A 26538-nucleotide genomic window follows, 5' to 3' on the forward strand; every position below is an offset into this window, starting at 1 on the left:
ACTTGTTGGAAGTATGAGATATAGGCCAAGAAAGAACCCATCGGTTCTTTGGGTGGATCCATGAGGAATTTCTTACTTTGACATCGTGAGATAATAAGGGGACTATTGGGCCTTTGTGCTCCATTTCTAAACGTGGAAACCAAATCTTTACCACACTTAACAGTGTTGAAAATCAAGTAATTATTTGAGCCTCTCCAACCTCAGGGGCCACATCTCATCATTGATGACAGGACAGCAAATGTATTAAAATACTGCACATTTATTTATCCCATGATACAAGTAAACAGTGCAATTACAAAAAAAGAAATGCAAGAAAGGAATCAACAAAACATGTATTTCCTCATATAATTCAGTCAGTCAAAGGTTTACTGGTACCAGTTACGTTGGTGGAAAAGGTTTGTTTGTCTGTTCGACCTCTTCCTTCATCTGTCTTTACTTTTTACGCCGTCGTTTCCCCAGAACGGGCAACAAAGCTGAATCATCTCCCCTGGAGTTGGACTTTCTCTTTTGGACTGAGGTGCACCCTGCATCTCTGCGAAAAAATATTTACAGATTAACAGTTAGAATTCTGTATTTAAAAAAAAATGAAGAGAAATATGAAAACATTCTTATAACAATGAAGTTGTGAACACTATGGTTTAAGTTAATGCCTGTAAACCAGCGGTGGAGGAACTTTGCTTTTGTTTTTCAGAACAAAACTCACCACTATGGTGTGAGCAGGTGCAACACACCATATTTTGCTGCTCTGCTGTGCACTAATAAAATCTGTACACCAGATGCTTGGCTCCTGCACAAAAAGTGTCATCACGTGTGATCATTTACTGCTTGTAGCAATAAATTACCCAATGATCAAGATGCTCACTGTTGAATGAACATCAGCGCTGATCCTCAGACAATTGTCTCAAAGCCATAAATATAATGTTTTATTCCAATCAATCTGCAGCAGCACAAGTGAAGACAGCGTGTTTTTAACTTTCTGTCCAGTCTTGTTCCACCCACCAACAAACCAGTGTGCATACAGTATATTGAGAAACCTCATATTTGAGAGGAAGAGAACATTCAAGTGATTTTCTGTCAAAATGTTTCCTTTAACAACCACAGTTTCTGCTAAATAAAAGGTCAATTTATTTGCCTGCAGTTTCCTACATGTAACCTCAGGTTCATACAGAACGCCCTTTGACCACTGCAAAGGAGATGCATCAAATTCTGGAGACTGCAATTAACTAAAGGAAAAGAGAGGGTGTATAGCCTGGGTACATTCACACCTGATTATCAAGCTGTTTGAAATGGTGGAAAATATAATTTTAACACCAATCTGAAGAATGCTGCATGACGACCTTATAAAAGTTATTACTCTCACTTTGATATAACATGTCCAGTTAAGATGAGAAATGAAAGTTTATGCGAGCACAAAGCTCTTACACTAACCTGTCCGTCCAGACGAATGACAGACACAATGTTTTCCATGTTTGGACTGTGGCTGATAAGAAAGACCTCTTATAACAACATTAAGTGTTTCTACAAAATCAACCTTAGGCCATCTGGGTAGATGCTGTGGTTATCATTAATCTTGTCTGTTGTGTAAACTCACACATCACAACAGTGTTTCTGCACGGTCAAAACTCAATACTCTTCTCCTCACTCGCTACGGATCAATCAACTCATCACAATGTGGTTTCTCGGGCGGAATGTAAACACTGAAACCCTGATCCATTTTTGTTGATTGACAATTCCAATAAAGGCAATTCAAACAAGACAAGTGTGAGTGGAAGAGCAGAGGGAGCCGCATGTCTGGAAAACGTGACAGTCAATTTGAGCTGTCAATTCTGTTGTGAAGTTTCAGTCTCAGTCAAGACTGTGGCAACAAGAAGATGTCAAATACTAAGAAATGCAATCCCATCATCCCACAGCCACATTCTGGAAACCACACCAGACTGTGTATATAGATGGACGACGTGACGGCTCCCTGAAAGGGAAGCCAAGGGTTGGGGCCCTGGATCGCCACCTGGTGGCTGGCTTAAGTGTAGGACATAAATCCGGCCTCATTTATGTTAGAAGATATGACGTGCGACAAACTTAAAAAGTCAAAGTGCAAGTCAAATACATTTCCTCAAAGATGGTTTCTGTCATTTAAGATACAGCTGTTGACACACTAATGTATGTTCAAGTGTTTTGTTTACTAAAACAAAGGTTTTGGAATTTAAGTGATGAACATGACATTTTTAGCTATAACATTAAAACGTCAGTGAATACTGTCCCATTCTGACACTAGAATAATGCTTTGATTATCTCAACCCAAATAACACGCCTTTCCAAAACGTCTTAACACTAGTGAAGTATTATAATAGAGTTTTTTCAAAATATTGTATTGACTGACTTACTGGTATATTAAATGCAATTCCCTTAAAGTAAACAATTTTACAATATTAAATCCAGTAAGAAATAAATACTTTTTACTGTGAAGAAAACCAGAGGAACATATCTGGACTGACAGCTCCATTTCATAAATAAGATGTTTTCCCTTGTGGATTATCTACGTCTCCACCAATATTCTTTGGTCCCTGCTGAGTTCCACAGCTCAGCATGTAGTGTTATGTTACAGCCTCTTTACTGAAGCACCTCTGACACAAACTGGTCGACACCAAGGTCTCCTTCATGAGACATGTTCTGAAAAAAAAAATGCCTGAGAAACCAAAGGGGAGCCCTAAAAGCATGAGGCTTTCCATGTGGAACCACTTACAAGTAGGACTGTCTTCAGATAATTCTGTACCATAAATGTATATCACCCTGCAGCCTATGACAAAGACCCATGCCTCTTTATCTTGAATCCATGTGTTGGAAAAACAAAATTCCAGCACTGGAATTTGGGTCAGAAGTCCACATGTGGGTCGTAGAAGGATGGGGAGATGACTAAGTATGGTGGATGACTGCTAAGAGAAGAGTTGGCCTCTACACAAAGTTTGGAACCGGACCAAAACAATCAACATTTAAATTGTCATCTCTGCCAGAGTCTGACAAAAGAACTGGAGGATGGAGATAAAGCCATGCCTGATGGAAAGAAAATTTCCTTTTACACTGTTAGAAACACAGATTTGGCTTCCGCCAATTGAATAGATGAGGTACTCCAGAGTCCAACTTGTGGTGTGCAATGACTATATAGAGTAAATAGCTGTGGGTGTGGACTAAGAGTCATTGAGAAAGCAATGAAAACTAGATCAGCCACGATAAAAACACAATGGAATCACATTCAGAAATATGTGCTGCTAAAGGCAGAAATATGTCATCCAGCCATGATCTATACCACCAGGGATCACGGGGGGCTGGAGCCAATCCCAGCTGACATTGGGTGAGAGGTGGGGTACACCCTGACCCTGGACACCTCGCTGTAACCACAGGGACTCTGCTCGTGGCAGGTCAGAGCAATTCTATATCAGAACCGTAAAGGTTGAAAATCTGTGTGTGACTGTTTGGTTGCATTGCCAAAATCCTGGCAGATTAACTACAAGAAAAACTGCTGCTACAAGTTGGACAGGAGTAACTCAGTGAGCAGTGATATCCTGCTGCCTCTGATAACAAGTGGATTTCTGAAAGCTGCTTGAGGAAAATAGAGGAAACTCCATCATGTACAGTAAAATTGATTACTAAGATAAGAAATAAGTCCAAGGATTAATTTGTGGAGGAAATTAAAACTGCAGATGCACAACAGGGCCTTATTTTTTCCCAAATAATTAGAGCAGCCAACAAACAACACCCTTTGAGGATATATTGCTGCAGACGTGTAACAATACCCAGTTGTAGAAAAAAAAAAGATTCAACAATATTCTTATCTTTTAGATTTCACTTTAACACATATAATGACCCATGAGCCCTTTTTATTTTTGCTGAAACACAAAGTTCGGGCTTCGGGAGGCTCCAAGAGACCCAAATGCTTTTTAGTGCTAGGTTAATGAAGGGCTCCATGTGACCTGGATAGAAGAATCACTTACTCATGGTTTATGACAGGCTCCGGACCAAAGATGTCAGAAATAGAACTGTGAGTGGAGAAAGGGAAAGAGAGAAAGGGAGAGGATGTCATTCACAGAGATGAACTGATATTTGCTTTTCTAATAAGCAAACTTATTACGCTGGTTTTTAATAACTGCCTGATAGCTGCCTGTGTCTGAACTGTAATGCACTTTAATATTTTAAACTTGCATACGCTGTTGTTTTCACTGCATCACACATTTTACAGACAGTTCTCACAGGTAGAGCCATGCTACTGACAAGACACTGAATGTTGCTTCAAAAAGAAGATAATCGATATTCACACTTCCCAGTGCGAAAATTGGATCCCGGTTTGTCTCCTTGACATTAAGTTCCAGGCTACAGTTGTGTGAGATTGCCTCAGGCAAACCTTTCATTAGAAGTCAGACTATAAAAATAAAAAGTAAGAGTCTTTTCCTTAATGCTGTCAGTCACTGAGATCTGGTAGTTAGGGGTTTTAAAATGCCTCCACAGTTCCCCCTCTATGCATTTCCCCAAAAGACTGTTACAAATATTCCCACCTTTGTTGTCTAAGCCTATAATATCCACTTAGAAATGACCTGCAATTTGGACGATATCAATAAAAAGGATTACTGCCCTGCAGTTGCATGCCTCCCTCAACCAGTGCAGTTGCTGGTTTTTTTTTTTTCAAGACTCATATATCGTCATCGTGACCTTCGACCGCTGAAATCTAATCAGTTCATCTTGAGCCCCAAGTGTCAACTGGGGTAAATTTGAAGAAATTCCCTGAAGGCAGACTTTAAACATCATGTTCAAGAGGCCAGAAACATGTTTTATGAGGCCACTGTGGCCTTTGCCCATAAAACTGTTCATCAGTTCATCCTTGAGTACAACAATGCTTGTACCAAATTTGAAGAAATTCCCTCAATATATCATGTTCACGTTTCAACGTTTCCTACTAGAAAACAATTTTCTCAAACTCCGACAGCTCTGGGTGAACAGCCTGTTGGCAACCTGATTCCCTCTCTCTCCAAGCCTCGAGCTCTCTCTATCACAGAACAGGTTGCTATGCTGAGCCGGTGCATGGACTGTAAAGCTGCTCTCATTTCTCATGTGGTTTCACGCTGTGCTGGAGTTCAAAATAAAAGGCTTCCAGAATTAAATAACAAAATCACTATTCTGTTGTTGCTTGAAGAGTGAGATGTTCTGCCAGCCACTTTATGACGGGAATTATTCTGTTACCATCACCTCTACACTCCGGTTGATAGGCTACCGTCACCTAGCAACCTCAATCATGAGCATTTTTTTTCAGTGTGACATGAGGTCGTTTGAATCCCTGATGTGGACTTCTTGATTTTATTTACATATGGAAGTAACAGCCCAATCATCCTGGAGGATATACTGTGACGCTGCTGTTATTGTGAACACCAGGGAGAGATAAAGTTTAGAGGGGAACATTCTCAAGTTTCCAGTGGCTTAAATAAATACATCATAAATTGGTCAAAAGTGAATAGCTGTGTATATATTTCTATCATTAATCATGGTTATTATCAAAACTGTCTAAACATGTAAGTTTTAATATCATTTTACATACATGCAGAGATTTCTATTTCAAGAATGAGGAATGAATGTGACTCATAACCACCATAGATCTATCACAACTCTACGCCTCCACCAACCAGACAAGAGAAATATATGCATATATATTTTTTCTGTTGCAAAGATATGATGTTGAATATTGGCAAGATGTGTTTTTGATGAATATTTTGATATTACAGTGTAGTTGACCCTTGACCCTTTGAATACGAAATGTCATCACTTCCTTATTTTGTCCCACTTGTTTGAATTTTGAAGATCGTAAACTTTAGAATACTATGAATAATAATGGCCGAAAAACTTGTTTTGTGAGGTCATAGCCCACTATATAGTAATCAGTTTATATTTGGGTCCAAGTGAATGTTTTAGCAATTTTTAAGGGAGTCCCTAAAAGGGTTCCTGAGATATTGTGTTCAAAAGGTCAAAAACATATTACGACCTGTGACCACTGAATCCCAAGTACATTTTTGTGCCAGATGTAATAAATGCATGGAACATTACCAGACCGCCCAGACAACTTGTTCTTTTTAAGATACAATGTTGAAACATTCCCGACCAGAAAGACACAATCCAAACTCTTTCAGGGGAAATCTTGAGCATGTGTGAACACGATGGAACAAGTTTCAGATGAGATTGTAAGTGGGGCACTGTAAAAACCATAAATATGAATATTGGCAGGGAATTGTTCCTACAGTATTAGATCCTGGGTATCTGGCTGCATGCAGCTTTTGGTGGCTGATCTCAGAGACATAATCTGAGTTCTACTAATGTCACAAAAGTAAAAAAAATAAATCTGCCCTTGATACAGAAATATGGTAAAACTCATTAAGGATTTATAGAGAAGAACCCATTCAATTTTGAGCAAATGCGGCATAGGGCTCATATTAAGGGCTTGTTTTCTGACTTTCATTAACATTGCATTATAGAGCATTTTTCTTTATAACATTTTCTTGCATGTGTGCAACTTAATGCAGATCCAAATAAAAATTCAGAAGTTGTGAATTTAAATGTGGTTTCATGAGGGGCCTGGAGAGAAGGACACAAACCGACTTTCAGTTTATTTAAGGACACAGTCTCTCAGGCTCCATGAAAGCTGCAGGGCTTGATTCTACATTTTTAAACCAGGCTGTGTGATTCCTGAAGTGCTCTGTTGACAGCACAGACAAGAGCCCATCAACATAATGGTACACTGAAGGAGCTCTTCTAGTTTGTGGGTCCCAGATTTGGGACTTTTGCTGCAAAGCTACATAAGAGCAAGAGATCTTGGCTGCACAATTTCAAACTAATGGCCTAAAAATAGCAAATTATCCTTTTATAAGTTGTAAATCTTGGTGAATATGCTTTCAAATCTCTACATACAGGTGGTCTAATGTTAGAACTTTTCATCTTTCAAAGTGAAGCCATGCAGTCATCAATGACTAAAGAGCACTGACTTTCATCTACAAAAGGATTGGATGATTTGCAGCTGCACTGCATTGCGGTTATGTAGCTCCACCTGGATCTGCTGGGTCTCATAATGTGCTGGTTATCAGATACATGATGGATGCTAAGATTTGTCAGGATTTGTGTGGAACCTCTTGCATATAATGATCTTTTAGCAAAGTGCAGATTCAGCATATGTTGTGATTCAGCATTTACAGTACAGCATTTGTAGTTTTGTAATTTGATGTTTTTACTTGTATTCTATTCCATCAGTCAAATAGTTAAAGAGAACAAGTAAGTTACGTGCAGGACAATATTATTTTAGGTAACCATAGGATAAAGCAAAGTTGTTCAGAGAAACCACTTCTTTTATTTCTAATGTGTTTGCATCTGTACACAAGGTTTAAGACATGCTAATTAAATACCAAATCAATCTCTGGTTACTAATGCACTATATATAACCTTATAAGGAGAATATAATCACTGTGAAATGATTCCATCGCATAATAAGTCATCTGAACTGTATGGAAATAGTCTCGCCTGATTTTCTTTAGAACTACCAATATTTGATGACAAGCTTTTAGGCCATTATCTAGCGTAAATACACCAGGAGGTGTGTATGTGTCCTACAACTCACCTGCTGATGGACACGTCACTGTGAGTGGGGCTGGGTGGCAACTCAATCCCTCTTGCTGATGGCTCCTCGTCACTGTCTCTGTCTTCTGTCTTCACCACTAAGCTGCTCCTTGATCCTGCAACTTGATCTGGTGAAGGCAAAAATGTGTATAGTAGTATGAGACACTATCACAGACACATCAGTCAGTGAAAGAAATTGCCTGTCAAATGGTGCGTCACTAACATTCAATCCTTTCATTTATTTTTTAGTTGGTAAAAATCCCACTTAATCTAATTCCAAGCAAACCATTTAAAAAAAAAATCACTTATAAATTATTATCATTACACTAACTGTCGTCTCTGTATCCACTGATTCCACTCTTGCCGGAATTTTGTGAAAGAACACATTGGTCACACAGCACTGCATCTGTGTGTTACTTTGGGACATGCAGTTCTGTAAAGACACAAGGTGACCTAGCCACAGCTTGTTGCAACCTGGGAGCAGGCGACCTTTGATTAAGGGCATTGGAGAGACTTAGGTCTCCTGCAGCTACAGTATATTTTATCCCTGAGGAAGATAATCAGCACTGAGGTACCTGTAGAGAGCGTCGGTTCCTCATCCAGTCCATCCACAATGACTTCCTGTTTGATGTGATTCGGCCTCGTGGTTTCTAGGCGACCCCGCACCTGGGCAATTAGGCGGGAAAAGTCGCTGCTGTGCTGCTTCCCTGTGGATGAAACAGTGCATGTGGAAAGGGTAAATTACAGTTTTAATGGCCTTGATACCATAAGATTGTGTAACAGTGTGAGGTATGTACCAACTGTAAATGAGCTTAATGAAATACTACAACACAACCTGCAAGGCCACTGTTCATATTGTGCATTAATATTTATAGTGCATAGCAGACTAATTTTTCATTGAGAGACAACAATTTCTGATACATCTGCTGAATAAAATTCATATCTTAACCCAGAAATGACTTAGGTCTAAACTAAAAGATTGAATTGATTCTGGAGAAACACCAGGTTTTATTCATGAAGTGAAATACCACAGACGCGAGCTCCAAGATGAGATCACAGAGGCAAAAAATTGTATTTCCATGGTGGAAGCCAAATACTAATTGAAACGATATCATAGCTGAGTATGAATGGATGTGGGGTAGAAAAAAATTACATTTCGGAAGCGATTCTAAAATAAAGGATTTAATCCCTTTACACAGGAATACAGAGCACCAGCACATCTATAAGGTTCATACAGACGAAGATGAAGAAGAACTGGGAAAGAAAGAATTAAAATTGCTATTTTATAAGTGGTTCTACAGTTTGATCTACTGTAAATTTTACTATTGGCACTTCACATTGGGTGTTTTGCAAATCTGACCTAGTCTGATATTTCTAAACATGAAATTAAAAGTGAAGAAACATAAATAAACAATACCAATGCAGATATTGGATTACAGGCACAGTTTTTCTGGCTTCCGGTTACCACAAGTGACAAGAGCAGAATTCATTTCACTAAATGTTTAATGTGGAGCCACATTAATCACCCTGACTGCTGAATAACGAGTCCATGTGTGTTTGAATTATATGTCCGTGTTAAAGCTGTTGAAATTAACTGTAGGTAAGCTTCTTCTTCTAATTCTAAAATTCTCATGTGGACCATTAAAAACATTTAATCAATCATTTTTAATTAAAAAAGAAATCTAGTAATGATAATATTATGTACTGTAACAGTGGCTGACTCAAACACTCAAACCCCCTTGTCAAAAACCCATTAACATACACAAACATCTTGGTCTGCAATGGGAATATATATGATCAAATGACTTCGCAGAAGACAGGTTTTTATTCACTCTGATCGGCAGTGATGGAAACATGACACCCAGGTGAACGCCCTAATTAGGCAAGACAGCGAGAAGACAGTTTGTAACCTCGAACATGACATACCAGAGGGAAAAAAGAAGAAAGGCAAACTTGTTGGTAATGGGAGAGAGCAAATCGCCTTTCATTAGCTGGTTTACCTGCATTTACAACTACAATACTTCAGACCTGTCACTGATATCATAGGCATACAAACATCTCATGGATATGGCCTAGTTTTAAACTTAAATTCAACATTGCCTAAAAAAAAACATGCATTAAGTTATGAGTAAAAATAAATTGCAAGTATTGAAGGTACCCATTATGTTTCACTGAACACAGTCTACAGAAAGACAATGAGTCTGAAAGTTTGTTATGATAAATGTCTGCCACTGTTGTCGGTTAATGGAGCCAGAGAATCTGAATTTAATTGATGGAGATGAAACCTCCCGTGAGACCACAGGTGACATCTGCTGACTGTGATGGTCTGTGACACTTGCAAATCAAACATGAATGACCCTCAGACGCTAAGATGAGTTAATCACCAGAACTGAATGAGTTGAGCTGAATTAGCGTCCAAGCTGCACAGCGGATAAACTTTAACAGTGGCTATAAGCATGCGAGAGGAGGTGCTCATCACCCCGCGACAGATCACACTCGTCAAGAAGGATTTCCAGGTATATTTTTTACCCAGCAAAGGACGCTATTTACACTAAAAGAACAGGCTGTCACATTAAGAAGAGACTGGAAGTGTGTGGCTTTCCCCGTCCTGTCTTCTCACTCACCATTCCCCATGCAGACGGAATGAGTCATCCACATCCTCCTCTGATAAATCAAGAGGTTATCACTCCGGCGCAGCTATTTATAGAACGCCTCCTCCTGTGACTCAGAACCATTTTTCTGCCACTTTTTTAAAGTTAGCTCTACAGCGTGATTTTCAACAGGCTTTTCATCTTGTTCGAGCATGTCTACATGCCTTTGGATGTTGTTCCCTTAATGCTGCTGCTCTTGCTCAGCCACTGCAACACGAGGACAAAAACACAGAACCTGGTCCTGATTTCTGAGCATCTGTACATCTCAGTGATTATCTATGACAAAATGCGAATAAAAGAAATTGAAGAAGTCTCAAGTGTAAAGTCCTGTTATTAACACTGAAATATGCTAAATGTCTCACTGAAGATGCAGCAGTTCTGTTTATCTGTGGCAGGTTTATGAGTCTGGCTCCAGATGAACAGCTTCCGACTGAGATTATGGTTTGGTGACACACTGATTATGCAAAAATCATAATGATGTTGGTAGAGATGCATATGTATAAGTATATTGCCTATTGTTTCCTGAGCATTCTTTACTTTACATGCAGTTTCTGTGATGAATTACTACTCCTGCAAGAATCAGGTCTCTACAACTGGAGAATTAGAAAACAAAGTCATTGATTGGCCTAAAAGCCCCCCGGTATGCTTTTGTAGTTAAGAAGCCCAAAGTATTTGTAATCTTTTTCGAGACATCTATGCTGAGATGCGACTTCTAAAACTGTTGTGGCTCAAGCATGGATCCTGTATCGATCTGTAGTAAATAATTCAGGGGGAGCTTTTTTTTTTTTAATTTGCCATTTAATGGCTTCAAAGAAGGTTTTCTACTGCATTTCAAGGCAGACATGGGAAACACTGTCTCCTCTACCATCAGAGGGAGAAGAGCAGAGACGCTCTAACAGTCTTTCATGCAACAATATACATATGTTTGTATTATATTTACTGAAATAAATATGTAGAAATATTGTTTTTTAATTCTAAAGTATCAGTGTTGTCGTCAATAAATTTAACAAAAACTAAAAAATACACCGGTTTTAAAGAGCATGTCAGATTATGCATCATAATCATGACCTTTGTTGTTGCATATTTTGCTGCCAGCTTCGTAAATCGGACCCGTACAAAATAACACATTGACATTGAAGAAACACAATAAAAAAATCACTTACTGTAATTTGAATGCATCTCATCAATTTCCTTCTCAGTGTGATTCTTTGTGAAAACCATGACCTGCAAGATAATGGACAACAAGATGTACATTTTACCATCAACCAGCAATTTGGAACATTTAAAACTGTAAACAGCATGTCCTCAAAGGTAATAAATATTCTTAAGGCATAAAAAATATATAGAATGATTTTCATAATTTTACCAAACTTTTATGCCACAATATCACCAACTATTAATACATTGTTTTACAGAACAACTAGTGGTAAGAAATTAAATTCCACAGGGTAGACTTAAAAAGAAAAATAATAATACACTTCAGGCTAAAGATATCTCATGAAGCAGTTAGTACATACAGGTTTGGTTTTTCCCTTCAGTTGGTTCCTGGTCTTCTCATTGGTCTCCACCTCTTTGGCAATATCTTCAGCTGTTGACAGAAAACTCCTTATTCACAAATATTGCCTGTTATATAATTTGATTGATCAAATACACAATGTCAAACTGAAGCAGTCATGGAGACGCCAAGGGGGAAAACTGTAAGATGTTGGTCCAGACACCTTATGTTCAAATGCTATCTCTGAAAAATTATTTGATCTCAAATTAAATCCCTCACTGGGTGTTTACAAGTGTGAAATTCAAATGTCAAGATTCATCAAATGTATTGTCATTTTATGAATATGAGAGAGATAGTTTCCAAGTGGCAGGTGTAATCACAACCAATGATAAATACAATGGCCCCATATGTTGGTTAAAATCTAATTAAAGTGTTTGCAGCAGATCTGAGTCAAGTGTCAGCACATTTAATATTAAAGTGCAAATAAGACGGCAGCAGAATCAGGTAGAGCAGCTATTCAGCAGTCTGAATTTGGTGGTTATCTTGGTCATCTTTGTCTTTGTGTACACAGTTGTTGGTGTATTTATGTATATGAGATTTTTGCTGATTGTAGAGTGTGTAGCACATACTTTCATCAATCGTTCCACCAACTCATAACTACAAACTACTGAAATGATCTAGTCAATTACAGTATCACCCTCATGGTTTATTTGTCCTCACCTGATTTGGGGTACAGGGAATCACACTGAGCGTTGTATATGTGGACGAAGTCTTGGTGTCGTTTGATCAGCTGGTCTCGAGAACCCTGCATGGAAAGGTGGCACTCCTTCAGCCTCCTCTTCAGCTCGTGCATGGAAAGCAGGTTGTACACCAGCTTGCTCACTGGACGCCTCACCTTGCCAAGGGAGCTGCAACCGACAGACAAGTTTATTCCAGTAATCACTACATAGAACTTGGTGATGCCTGATGGAGGCATTTATGTGCTGAGCAGTAATGAAACTTCTGACTGTACAGTCTTGGTCTTAGACATCTTGACTATCATCAGCAGAAAGGAAGGGAGTAAACGCCACTTAAATACATCACATAGTGGTTATATCAGCAAATGTGTTTTCCAGCTGAAATGTATAATTTGTCTTTCATATAAGAAATAAGTGTGAGTTATCAACATTTAGTGGAGTTCTGTTTGTGCTGCCTGGCAGGGTAAAGACTATTAAAACCTCTGTAATACATCATCAGGACATCAAGGTCTATGCCAGATTGTGTTTTGCACAGTAAAACAAATATGACCATTCATAAACAAACGGCATAATTGCTGCATGAGTCAAAGTTAACCTTGAAAAACAAAGTTTCAAAGACCATCACAATGATCAGTCTCACAAATAATGTCAGAGACACCACTTAAGCTAGTTGAGTAGCCTGGTGGACGGTAACAGCACAAATCTAGTAATAATTGCACATATATATAATTACATTATTAATTTTGCCATTTTTTAAGGAAACAATGGTCGCTTGAGCCTAAGAGGTCATCCTCCCTGCACTTTAACCAAAAATAAATGCACTCTGCTATTTCTGTGAAAAGAAGGGAAAGGTGCCACAAAAGGTACAGCCATTCAATCAACGGATGATAATGTGTAAATCAGGTGCATGGTCGGTATTTATATAGCACTTGTTCTAGTCTTGATGACCACTCATAGCACTTTTAAGTACAGGTGATTACCATTCACTCATTCACACACACATTCATAAAGTGCATCTATGGGCAGCACTTTTACTTTCACTAATAAGTTCATAAAGTACAAAGTTTGGGGTAATTAAGATGTTTAGATTCTTAACCACCATCAGGGGGGCGTCCCGACAACCCCTGACATCTTCAAGGACGAGAAAAACAAGACATCCTTCTACCGACTCTATGTCCTCCCTATAGAACATTACAGGCTGAGCAAACAACAGTAGGAGGCTGTTTAAACCAGCAGTAATGTAGGTTTTTTTTTTTTTTTTTACCTCCTCAAGCTTTCCTTCTTCTCTCCACTGCTAAGACACGTGTCCAGGTGCTTGTTGATAAACTGCTGTGACACACCGACAGAACAAACAGGGCACTCCACTGCAAACAGATACACAAGAGGACATTGTTAGCAGCTTATTACAAAAGATAAATCAGTTTCTGGTGATGTAGGTGAAAACTAAATGCTGTATCCAAACTCTCTTGGCTCAGAGTAAATATAATGAACCAAGAAAGTGGGAAAACTGTTGTTAGAAGAAAAGAATGCCTTATTTTATCATTCAAATTAAAGAATATTAACTGATTCGCAACAAGTTCAAAAGAAACAGAAAGACAATTCTTTCATCCACATGAACTATAAATGTTATCAAATACTAGAAATATTGACACTAATAACTTGGAATGTTTTTGAGCTCCAAAAAGCAAATTAGAATTCACATATCAAACAAGATAACACATAGGCACTAAAAGCCTAACAAGCTAATTAATGTTGTAAGTAACAATTCTTTTGTTGTTGGATGGAATTTGTCATGTCGGTTGAGGCAGCGTTCTTAACACACACAAAGAAAAGCTTCACCTTTAATTACAGGCTTTGCATCGTTTGACGGTGACGAGGATTGTGGCATCTCAACCCTGTCGCTGACACTGTGCGAGACTGTGTCCTCCTGTTTGACCGACACCAGAACCTGGACAGGAGTCTCCTCCACGTCCATCGGCTCTTCCTTCACAGACACTTCAACTGGAGCAGTAGCTGAATTGGCATGTGGGCACGTGGTCCTCATTTTCCCCCGTTCGACACACAGAGAGGTGGAAGCATCTTCTAGAGTTTCTGTTGCGGCCGGCGCTTTGGGCCTCTTTTGGAAAAAATGACTCAGAACGGCGCTGTTACACTTCTGGCCTCTCTCTCGGACTATCTTGCATTTGACAGCTGAAGCCGGGGTCTTTGGCGAGATTGGAGGAGAGTCAAAATTAGCTTTTGACAACTGTTGCCTGGAAAAAGAAGAAAGGCAAATTGCATGTGAATGAAAATGTGTGCAGTATACGATTTAGACATGCAGACAGCTATGCACCTTTTAAAGGATCGAACATATTCTAAAGTAGCATGTTCAAATGGTGATCCATTAAAAAACCGATCAATGACTCAAATCTGTAATTACATGAAGTATAGATGAAGCCCAACAGATGTAAGTTCCTCTTAAACAGCATGTTGAGCCCATTAAAAAGAGAAAGAGCAGTATGTGCCAGTAAATAGTGTTGACAGTAAAGTGAGCTCTTTGGCGTTAAAATGCACCTGCTCAGTTATCTCCGTTTTCTGCTGAGCGAGAAAAAGTCGACACTCTGGCCACAATCTTGGAAACAGCAGGGTCATTACTTGGTAATAAAATGGAACAAATGAGGTGTGTAGTGTTCTCATTCCCATATTTAAAACTTGTTTGTGCTTACTGTTCCCATTAGAGCAAAATCATCTACACATGCACCCACACACGCACAGTTGTCAAAACCACTTTGCACAAATGTGATGTGGACACTCTGCCTCCCTCCCCCACTGATCTTGAAAAAATGAGCCCTATCTAATCTGTAACACTGCACACAGCCAGGTATGACTATTACTGGTTGCTCTATAAATTGTTTTTTTATTGTAAAACTTTGCATTGCCACAATTATCTTGAAATATCTAAAAAAAAAAAAATGTAAATTTAGAGAAGAGAAACAATAAATGGAAATACATCCAAATCAGATAAATCATACAGAGTTGCTGGTTTTATATATTGATCTAATATTGTCCCTTTCTTAAATTTATATCTAAATGTTCATGGTCTTCTTACTCAACAGAACCTGGATCACCCAGACGTACCAACATCTCATTATTTAAAACAGTTTCTGCTTGATCTATTCCATCACTTCTGTACCCAAAAGCCACCAGGCTTTAAATTTAGAGCCATCGCACATATCTACTGCACTTTGTGTTTAAAATGAATAACAAACATTATTCAGCCTGGTGTACCACCACTGTGTCACTTCATCTGTTCCTGGTCTGTAAATAGTGGGAACAAGCAGCCACAAGACTTTGCTCTCGGTGATAAAACCTCGGTCATTAAGGACTCACCAATGTAATTACATTATAGCGCCTTTTCAGCAATTAGCACAAAGAACACTTATTTAAATAATGGTCATCATTATCGTTGTGGTCCATTAGGACCGAGCAGTTAATTGAAATATCAATAGAAACTATTTATAGTCTCATTCCAGCATTGGCCATTTAATATAATTGCGCTCACCTTAAAAAATACAATTCCAGCTGTTCTTTGGCTTGAAACACATTTTCAGGGGGAAAAGGATCTGTCCTAAACACAGAGTCCAACCTGACCTGATCCACAATTCATTATTCAACAGCGGGAAGCAGACTCGGGCCATTCATAAATAATGGACCTGGTCTTACTCAGAGTTAAGAATGAAAAAGAAATGAATGTTTGTGGTGATCATTAAATGAGGCTTGAAACAAAAGGAATAACAAGTCACTGACTCTCAGGAATAAATTAACGTTCAATGTGTAAGGGGGTAATGAATAAAGGAGTTAAGGTTTTTAGTTTGGATACGAGACCCGAGCCTGTCGATGCCCAACAGGCCAAACCAGGTTCAAACAATAATTCGGTCACATTACCCGGACTATTGGATTTTTTTTACACTGCACATGCTGTAATGCTTCAGGTCAGGTTCAGAAAAAAAACAGGTCTCAGTTAGTTTCCTCTCTGGCTCAAACAGGCTTGGACAACAAATTGCCGAAGCCGCCCTCTAAATTAAACTCTCATTCATCTTTCACGTCTTTCTGTATTAACCAAAACTGCCAACACAATCTATTTAAATTACAAACTATGAGAAATAAAGGCTATAACCAGAGGTAAATAAGCTCCATCGGCCAACAGCTACTAAGTGACTTGCTATGTCAAATAATCTCTTGTTTGGGTTTACTACACCGAAAAGGAACAAATTCCAAACTGTTTGAAACAAGTCTGTCGCAAGATAACAACAACACTTAATGAATCCTATTTTTCAGACACTCAATGCTAGACGACAGGAAATGAAAAGGCAGAGGACAGAGAGACTGCCCATTTACAGCAGTGATGATAATCAAAAGGTCCACAGCTTGAAAGTAGACCTTTCAGAGTGTTCATAACTTTGAGGTGATTGATATAAGGATGAAACATCATGGCCTAAAGGCTGATAACAGCTGTCAATTATATCGCCATCAGCCAAGACACTGAAGAAACAATAAAGATGTGATTTGAGGTATTTTTCAGGCACAATACCCGCTGATAGAGAAAAATTAGCCATTAAGCAGGTTGTTTTTCAACTTTCCTTGAAAGGCACCGTTAACGTGAATCATAAACCTGTGTTTGAGCATTATCTATTTCTGAAGTTACAAAGCAAAATATAACCATGAGCGGTAATAATCGCGGGTTAAAGCAGCTTGTGAGAATGTGTCCACCACATGTGTGTATTTCTATGTATTAATGTTCATAAGTACTAGATTCAAACCCAGCCCCTTTTTGTATCCTCAGAGAACGTCACTTACTGACTGTGCCTCTGGGCAGACACGTTCGCTGTACACCTTCTCTGTACTAATACTACACATGGGGATTGGTGCATTTTTAACCTTAAACACTTAATCAATGGGTAAAATCAAGTCAAAACGTGTGAAAATCAAGTTATCAAAGGTGAACGCGTCTCCAATGTTCCCTTTATAAAATACATATTTTGAGTGAAATAGGTAGTGAGCACTGTGGAGTATTTCCACCTTTTAAACTGCTATAAACAAATGCTGACAAAAATATTCAGACAAGAAAAATATATTTAGACAGCCAGGGGTTGTGATGTCACAAACCTGAGTAACCAATCATGTTAATTTGAGGGTGGAGCTCCTCAACTGCAGGTGGATGCGGTTTCATAGCATATTCATTCATCTCAGTCACAAAAAGAGGAAGTAAGGGGTAGAGTTACGTTTCAGCTATTTTAAGGCCATGAGGGGATTTTTTTTCAGAACAAACTTTTTGAATGCGTAATTCTGAGGAACAAAGAGAGTTTTGGGGCCGGAGAGAGACTTCAAGACAATCTTGATTTATGAGCAATTATATAAAACTGAACATAGTCATTAAAATGGCAAAAGAATTTTTGCCTAAGGTCGAGCGTTTGAGATAATTGTGTAAAGGCAAATCTGATGGTTACGGTGCAACTGAGTTTATTGAGTTTTTCTTCTTATGGTTTTTGCTGCAAAAGTGGAGAAAACTAACGAAAGGACAATAACAAGAACAAAATCTTTTTATCTCATTAGATCTTATTTCATCCCCCTAAAACAACAGAGATAAATAATCCAGAGGGCTGAGGTGACCTACTAGTAGCTTGATATTGTAAATTTTGTTTGTCATATGAAAGGCAAACATATTGACCAGGATGCTTGAGACAACCAGTGACTGCAAGCGCGTGGCTTCTAACACACATGTGGCAAGAGCTACTCATGACAGTAGAATCAAATTGAAAGAATGTGTTTCTTTTGTTGTGATAAATGTCGCTGAGGGAAAAACTTAAATTTAAAGTTCAAGAAATAAGATTTTATCCAGCTCTGGAAACTGCTATCTACATGCTGCTGTAATGAAAAACTATCAGCCCTAAAGCTACTCAATGTTCATATATGAGCAAGAACCTTGAGTGACCTCGGCTGATGAAAACAAAAAATCCCCATTTAATTTACAGACAATCTGAGGCAGATTACTGCAGGGCAATTACAAGTGTTCCATCAATGCTGCTAAATTGAAGGAAACTGAAATTGGTTCCCTTGTGGACATCTGTGTAATCTTGTCAATAAGAGTGGGATCCTTTCAAAATCACTGCAGCAGTCATTTTTCTCTTCAGTTCTTAGAAACAGAACATTACATGCTGGACAGGTGCTCAGGCCGTGCGTCTAAAGGGCTTTTACATGGATTGTGTCTTATTTCCTGATCTGACATTTCCACTGTTCCTCCAGTCTGCCTCTACAGGCAAGAGAATTAAAAGTAATCACACTAAAAATGAAAACTACTGTATGCTGCAGATGGTTGTTTGATCCTGGTTCACTGTGCAGGTTTGAAAAAGGATGGAAATGCTTGATTTGTTAGTACTTGGTAAATGAAAGAGCCATTCCTCGCTAAGGACCAACAACCCACTAACTCAGAGGTTAGTGCCTCTCAGGACACATAAGTGTGCGTTCAGATCTGAACTTAATGATGCCGCTTGCTCCGATCGCTCAGGATGAATGTTAATACCAGGCGTGAACAGGGTCGGGGAGTTCGACATCACATATCCATGTCTGCCAACTTGGTCAAGAGTGCAAATGTGGAAAATACTATATTGATTGAAACTTTTTATTGCTTTCTCTGACTGCAGTTCACTGAATCCTAAATTGATAAGAGAAGAACATTGTATTCCATGTATGCGTTGAATTACGTAACGAAAAACCTATATTTCGGTTTTTTCTATAATTTAATCAGCCAAGTGTAAGAACAGCTGCTGGTGATGCAGTGTGCACTCAATCTGAAAGTCTGATGCTTATCAAACAATCATTACAACATTTACTGGCAATCATCCACAGTGTCGTACAGTTTACCTTGCAACTTGAAAATTTACGACCAAGTCGTCCAATATACGGTTGTTTCTTAAATCTTGTTCTGTCGCTTGCTGCGGAAAAAAAAATACATTTGCATGTGTTATGAAATTAACACATTTAATTACCAGATAAAGTTCCTCTCTAATGGAGGTTATGACCCTAATAATTATGCAAATGAAACTCAAGAACAGAATTATGCATTCAAATCAAGTTCATACTTACTGTATTGCAAACTGGACACTGTAGCTTGTAGCAAAGAAATTTTCTGATGCACAATGAGCAAACTGTAAAATGAAATACAAACATAATTTAGTTCATTTGTGAAGCACCAGGTATGTAATAGAAGTTATTAATCAGTGTTGTTGTTTAGCAGTATGGATTTAAATTAGAATATATGTTGATTATAGCTGCTGATTAAAAAAAATGTTTCCAGCCTATCTGTGTTTAATTGCAGTTTTAAGACAAATCAAAAATTAAGAGATAAAAGCGAAAGCAAACCTAGACACTGACAGATTAGGTGGTTTCAGGGAATATTTTTATAACAGAGAAAAAAGTAGGAACTTGGATCCAGGGGGTCTTTCTCAGTCTTATGATGCCAAAGCTAACATGCACATACATATATTTACACAAGTAGCACACACACACATTGTGAAACAGTCCAGTTATATCAAATGTTCAACTCTTACAGCTTTGAATAAATGTTAAAACTGCCATATGTACAATCAAGATTATTGGCAGAAAACTTCTGTAGGTCTGAGGTGAAGGTCTTAGGACAACAGTCCAAAGCATACACCCAGCAGCACAAAGGGATTGTTACAAAAACACAAGATGGACTGTTTTAAACTGACCAGCAGGGAGACCTGACCTACTTCCTATTGAAAACCTTTGTTGAGCTGATATCTGCCACTGCAACAAAACAAAAGACTTCTTTGAACTTGAAAGAGCTTGAACCATAGACTGTATATAAAGGCTTGAACGTATAGCAAAAGAGAAGAGTGGAAACTACCAGATGCTAGAAGCATCTGGCAGCATCTGGTAGATGTCTTTATATCGAGTCTGTCACTAGTCACGGGTGACAATTAATATCACAAAATTCACTTGCTACTGAAAATATTCAGGTTTATATACTTCAGAGGTGACCCTTCATTTTGAGTAAGACTGCATTTTTTATTTTTTTTTATTGCATTTAGCTTGATCATGCAAATCATTTTACGGTTTTCCTTCACATCACATCACTTTGAATTTTAAGTTGCATCACTTGTCACTTACAATTGTGAGAGCATTTTGTCATCATTGAAATGTTGAGGAAATCAAAGCATATGGGACACCGAAGCAGGGTGTCGACATTCTGCAGACGGGAAAAAACACACAACCAAAAATTATAAAACAAAAATCAAGGGAGGTTGGAGGCAGAACATTTAACAATACAGACTGTGACTAAATACTTTTTCAGTATCTCAACAGAGTGGTTAGTCTATCTTTAATACCACATATTTATGGGGCCAACATTGGAACTTTATTATTTGAGTGTATGTGTGTGAGCAGAGTTGTAACTGTAACTCAATCTGCGTGTGCATTATCAGTGTACGTGTGTAGGAGAAATGCAAACTGAGCTTTGTCAATGCTGACAACAATCTGCACATGTGTAGGATCTGTGTGCACGTAATCAGATTTATGACCATGCAAAATAATCTGTAAATGTGTAATGAGATTTGTGTAGACAACATGCGGATCTGTTAATACTTAATCAAATTTGTAAATGCCTGCATAGATCTCATACAGATTCCAATCATGTATTTGTAGGAGGCTTGAAATCCATCCACACACCAGTGAGTGTGAGGAAACGAGTTGCTAAGTGACTCCACCTGTGTACGTCTCTTCTCCTGTGTGTGTTTGCATGACGTGTTTCACAACATCTCACTCTCGGTTTGTCACGATGAGGCATCACGGACTGAAGTATTACAAGTATTACAACCTGACGTTTACCATGATCGTCTTCAGATTGAGTAGAGGTTGCTCAGGACAACGTACACTGTCTGTTCAATACCCTTCGACAACCTGATCGGGTGGAGTTTCCGATGCGGTACCATGTGTTCTGATCAGTATTACAGTTTACAGTGGTAGCTAACGATGCATCCTCAGTAACACTAATCACAGAGGGGCTGGAGCTACAACATTAGCAACACAAGGGCTCAGCAGTGTGAATGCAGCTGCGTCCGTGTAGCTAACGGCTAGTAGCCATTAGCAAGTTATCAAAACAAAGAGCGCTGAGAGACGAGCGGTGAACTCACTTTGAGACACGCGAGGCCCGGTGGTAAATCCGCCTCCAGCTGAGAGGACATGTTGGATGATCGACGAGCAGCGACAGGAAATAAACTTGATGTTTGTGTTTGTCTGAATCAAAGTCCCGCTCAACGCTACGCAGGACGCAAGTGACGTCATATGACGACTTCCGCCGAGTCGGCGCTCAAGATTAGTTTCGTTCATTCATAAATGTAAACAAAGAATCATTATCTGTCTCCAGATCCACATGTGTATATAGAAAGATGCTACAGATGTGTGCATATAGGGGTTTTTTAATTGAATGGATTTGAATCAGTTATTGCAAAAATATATATAATTTGATAATAAAATACTTTTTCTTACAGGACATTGTTTGGATATGTTGTATATGTTTTTTTATTGTTTCATATTGTATATGTGTGTTACCTTTAGTTTGTATTTATTAGGATGTCACTCAGTAAAGTGTATAACTCCACCAAGGCCCTTTGTGAAACCATGTTTACATTTTCTAGAACAATTAATTATTCTCTGAGAAATCAAATAACATGCAGAGAAATGCCCTTTCTCACAATGTCAAAGAAAATTTAAAGAAAAATCCTGGATCTGCACCAAATTCAAATTTTTAATTTAAAACTACCCCTGACCCATACCTAATCTTTCATCAGGTTTCATGGAAATCAGTTCAGTGTTTTTTATGTAATCCCCCTGATGGAAACCTAATTTCTTTGGTGGAGGTGAAAGTCTATTTAAACACAGATATATATATAGGGTAACAAAGATATGTGTGGTTCATTGTACAGGACTATGAAGAATTACAGAACAGAAAAGCTGAAGTAATGGATGAACCTGAATGATGCCAAAGCCTTAGAGTACTTTGCCCAGATTACAGCTTTTGATATCTCTGGAGAACGTTTAGCATAAAACAGATGTTTATATTCCTGCTATTGATTCTCAAGTCAGCCCCTCAAACTTTAAACTCTGGATATCTGAGCGTGAAAATGGGCATTTTATAGCAACAGACATGGGCCTACGGCTCTGCTGCTTTTCATTTAGATGATAAGGAGAGAATAATCCCAGATGGCACTTTGAGATGAATATAACTTGTTCCAGGCTTACCACTGGAAAAACATAATTTTAATAAGCTTTGACTGATGTTTTTAGGTTCTTGTAATAGTAAAGTCTAACTACAATGTTCTCTTTATAATTTAAGGCATAAACCCCTCAACATCTATGAACTAAACAAAGAACAATGTAGAAGCAATTTTTTTTACAATTAGAATTTATGAAATTCTGATATATTTGAATTGCAATGTTTTATCTTCAATGCAAAGCCTAATTATTTGTACTTGTTTAAAAATGTCTTATTTTCTTCCTAGAGCAGGCTGGTCATACACATGTAGGGTGATGATGTAGACTTTAAATTTCCCATGCAGTGTTGGTTCACCCCCACCTCCTGCTGAATAAAGTTAAATGGGTTCTAATCCACTTTAAGTACTCCAGGTACAGTCCAGCATGGTCTCTGCTTCTGATGGGATTAAGTGAAGAGAAACATGGTGGTGGGTCAAACCTCCCTGCAGACAGGGGACTCGAACAGGAGTGAAACTGAAAAAATTCTCCTCATTAATTTCTAAAAGGGTGTGAGAGTTTAAAAACAAGTCAAGTTTAAAAGTGGCCAAAGAGGCAAATATTCATCAATTAATTTCACTGCAGTCAGTGGTCAATCTGGCTCATATTTCTAATGAAGAAAAAATGAATGAAAAAAACTTAAAAATGGCCATGTGACTGCACAAAACATAATTTATTCACTGCAGCACTTTAAGTAGGATACACACAAAGTGTTGCAGTGCTCAGGAGGTGTGCCAAATAAAAACGGATGTATTGAAACCAGAATCTAGGTTATGAAATGCAATCAAGCTCAATATTGTTGAGTTGTTTTTTTTTTTTATATTTAATGTTTGGCACAAAGAACTGGTGTACTCTACTGGACAGCTTGTAGCCACTGGTCATCACAGTCTCCAACACTGATCATGTGCCATAACTCTGTACTCTGGGCCCCATTGCTCTCAAGATATGCATGTTGCACATTCTGTGTGTGTAAACCAGATGCAGCCATAAATGTGAAAGGACTTTCTTTGTGTAAAATGGCCACCAATATAACCAACATCTTTTAAAACGTGAATCTGCAGAATTCAAATTACAGTTTGAACACAATTTGAAGCCCCAATGAGAAATATCAGAACCAGATTAATACCATATTCTCACATATTTTGGAAAATCAATCAATCAAACAATAACATTTTCCTTTGTATAGCCTATACTCACAAATCACAATTTGTCTCATGGTGCAACATTCTCCCCCCCTAACCCTCAACATGAGAGAGAGAAAAAAAGAAAGTTCATAAAACATTGATAACACAATTAAAAATTAATCTGTGCATGAAAAGACCTGCCAATCAGTTTGGAAGCAATGGCAGGAGCTAATTTTTCACCCCCCAGGAGACACTGACACACTGCATCACAAGTATCCAGCTATAAGAGTCCAAGAGCAGCTTTTTCTTCACAAGTGTAAAATATATAATATAACAAGTGTCGCAGTAGTTATGGAAACTGGTCAATGAGACATTATCATGCAAATGTGTTTATGTGGGGCAACGTCACATGTGTGCTCGGATGTGATTATCCAGTCACATGCATATCCAGAGGCATTTTGTGCGATAATTAGATTTTTCCTGGCGGTTTGGAGGATGCAGCCCCCAGAGCCTCTGGCCAGGTAAATCATTTCACAGGGTTTCCAAAGCATTAATGACTCTTTCTACATGGTCTGCATATCTTCACCAGGCAATCTGGTAACAAGGTTTCCCCTGAAAGGGAGGATGAGACCACAGTTGTATGGCATTTATCACACAACTGTCACAAAGAACGACACGCCTCTGTAATAGGCGGCTGTCTGGTATTATCTCCTTTTTCATGAAAATCATGACATTTATTTTTTTTAATCATTATTTCCTCTGTACCAGGTGTCTCACCTAAGGCAAGAAAATGAAAGTGTGTCAGATGTACATTAAATTATAAATGTCAAGGCCTATCAGAGCACCCTATTTCAATGTATTGTTCTGGGTCTGATGGGCTGAATGAATTCTGCCAAAGATAATATTATAGAGCTCTATCTTTTGTTTATCGTGATTTAAGTCTTTGTATTGAAACATTTTGTCAGGTGTGTGTGTGTGTGTGTGTGTGTGTGTGTGCACCAGTTTGACATACATCTGCTGCATTCTAAGTTGTTAAATCACATAATCCATGGCCTGCTATTTGAATTCTGCAGACCTGCATTGAATAACAAAACACTGAGCTGTTCCAAAACACCATAATACATAAACTACTGTAAATATCATGCAGAAACACAAACATTCACTGCACATATAAATCATGTCAAATCGACCTTTTATTATCTCATGCAAAGTCTGCTTTATATCAGACCATTACAGCGTGAGAGGACCAGCCACTGTGTTCTTCCAGCACTCGACCGGGATATTCACATGGGTTTGGAAAATGGGAATGTTTAATGACTGGATGCTCAGCCAAGCAGTAATTATATGTTTATATTAGCAAGATGACATGGTGTACTGGACGCCTCAGGTTTCAGGAATAATGGTACAGATTAAACCTCGTCATGGGTGATATAGACCTTTTTCAAATGTTCCTTTCAGAGCAGAGTTGTGTTACTGATTCTATGTGTTTAAGGATTAGCTTCAGTACATTATGTGTTTTATGATATTTCATTGGACTGAACCTCTCATCAGGTTTCTTTTTTCTTTTTACTTCAGTGACTCTTTCCTCACATAGAGAAAACTGTGATGCCACAGATAACATCAAACAAATGTTTAGTCACGGACATGCTGATGGATTCTTTTGTTGAGATGACAGCTGCCACTTGGAGAACAAAGAGGGAGGGTAAAATCATGTCATTATATAAATATATATATGTATATATTTGTAGTATCTGTATTCTGAATCAGTTAAAGGCAGACAGACTTTATCATTGAGTAAAACTTTAAAGATCCCTTTTGGAAGACATCCACAGTAAATAATCTAATTCGAACGTATGTGTTTGATTTTTGAAACTAAAAAACTTTATTCTTATTTAAAAATATCTTCTACATTGACAACATTTAACTCAGTGAAGAAAAAATGAAAATGCAGCTTATTTTTCAATATCTGATGAATTTAAGTAAATACAACTACGTTTTAAGTGAAATTAAATCAAATATAAATTAAACATTACTCAAGACTAATAGTTATATTTACTTCCCTTTTTCAAAGTAATCTGTTGCCTGAATCTTTGTAAGGAAGATCAACTTTTACAGTGCACTAAAAAGCCTATGCTCTCTGTGTTTGTGCACTGGAGATTTCAGTTTCCACATCACACTAATCTAAGTTGCATGTCTTCCAAACTGCAGCAACCCGTTGGGATGTCACCGCATCATCCTGCACGGACACATCATAAACTGATATTTGAAGTGAGCACAGAGAAACTTTCCCCCATCAGCAGATGATAGTGAAAACAGCCGTCTAGTGAAAAAACACCATGTGCATTCATCACTCTGCAGAGTCAAGGTCAAGCAGAGATGGTGAGATAATGCAAAGCAAAAAACATTGCGTTGAGTTGAAAGGAGCGTTATAAACAAAGGCTTACCTCCTCCTCAGAATCGGATTAATTTAGATGCATCTCATGAATCTCACTCCGTTGACAATGTAAGACTCAAATTCTTTCTATCTTCTTCCTTTTTCCTTCTAGGGCTGTTTTGTGGGAGAAAAAGTTTTTGAGTGTTGCTCA

The 26538-nt window shown here is 38.3% G+C and overlaps 1 protein-coding gene across 4 annotated transcripts; it reads right to left on the reverse strand.

Annotated features, from left to right (window-relative positions):
* Positions 1 to 239: 239 nt before the first annotated feature.
* rad18 (RAD18 E3 ubiquitin protein ligase) lies at positions 240 to 21878 on the reverse strand. Of its 4 annotated transcripts, XM_020086503.2 has the most exons (13): positions 21713 to 21875; positions 20691 to 20769; positions 19644 to 19705; positions 19422 to 19492; positions 14361 to 14773; positions 13786 to 13885; positions 12505 to 12692; positions 11807 to 11877; positions 11453 to 11513; positions 8214 to 8345; positions 7640 to 7766; positions 3987 to 4031; positions 240 to 532 (listed from the first exon to the last, which is right to left on the reverse strand). In XM_020086503.2, the coding sequence occupies exons 1-13, from the start codon at positions 21761 to 21763 to the stop codon at positions 433 to 435; spliced, it is 1500 nt and encodes a 499-aa protein (XP_019942062.2). In that variant the 5' UTR covers positions 21764 to 21875; the 3' UTR covers positions 240 to 432. The 4 variants fall into 4 exon arrangements, with proteins under 4 accessions (XP_019942062.2, XP_019942061.2, XP_069395820.1 ...); XM_020086502.2 differs by lacking the exon at positions 20691 to 20769 and having other exon boundaries at positions 21713 to 21878; XM_069539719.1 differs by lacking the exon at positions 3987 to 4031.
* Between the last annotated feature and the right edge of the window lie 4660 nt (positions 21879 to 26538).

The sequence above is a fragment of the Paralichthys olivaceus genome, chromosome 2 (assembly GCF_024713975.1).
Source record: "Paralichthys olivaceus isolate ysfri-2021 chromosome 2, ASM2471397v2, whole genome shotgun sequence".
Lineage (NCBI taxonomy): Eukaryota > Metazoa > Chordata > Actinopteri > Pleuronectiformes > Paralichthyidae > Paralichthys > Paralichthys olivaceus.

Coding starts and splice junctions, on each gene's coding strand:
- rad18 (XM_020086502.2), bottom strand. CDS start 21,863: ATGACGTCACTTGCGTCCTGCGTAGCGTTGAGCGGGACTTTGATTCAG. Junction 11,514..11,806: donor TGAAGGGAAAAACCAAACCT/GTATGTACTAAC, acceptor ATTATCTTGCAG/GTCATGGTTTTCACAAAGAA. Junction 8,346..11,452: donor TGAGATGCATTCAAATTACA/GTAAGTGATTTT, acceptor TTTCATCCACAG/GGAAGCAGCACAGCAGCGAC.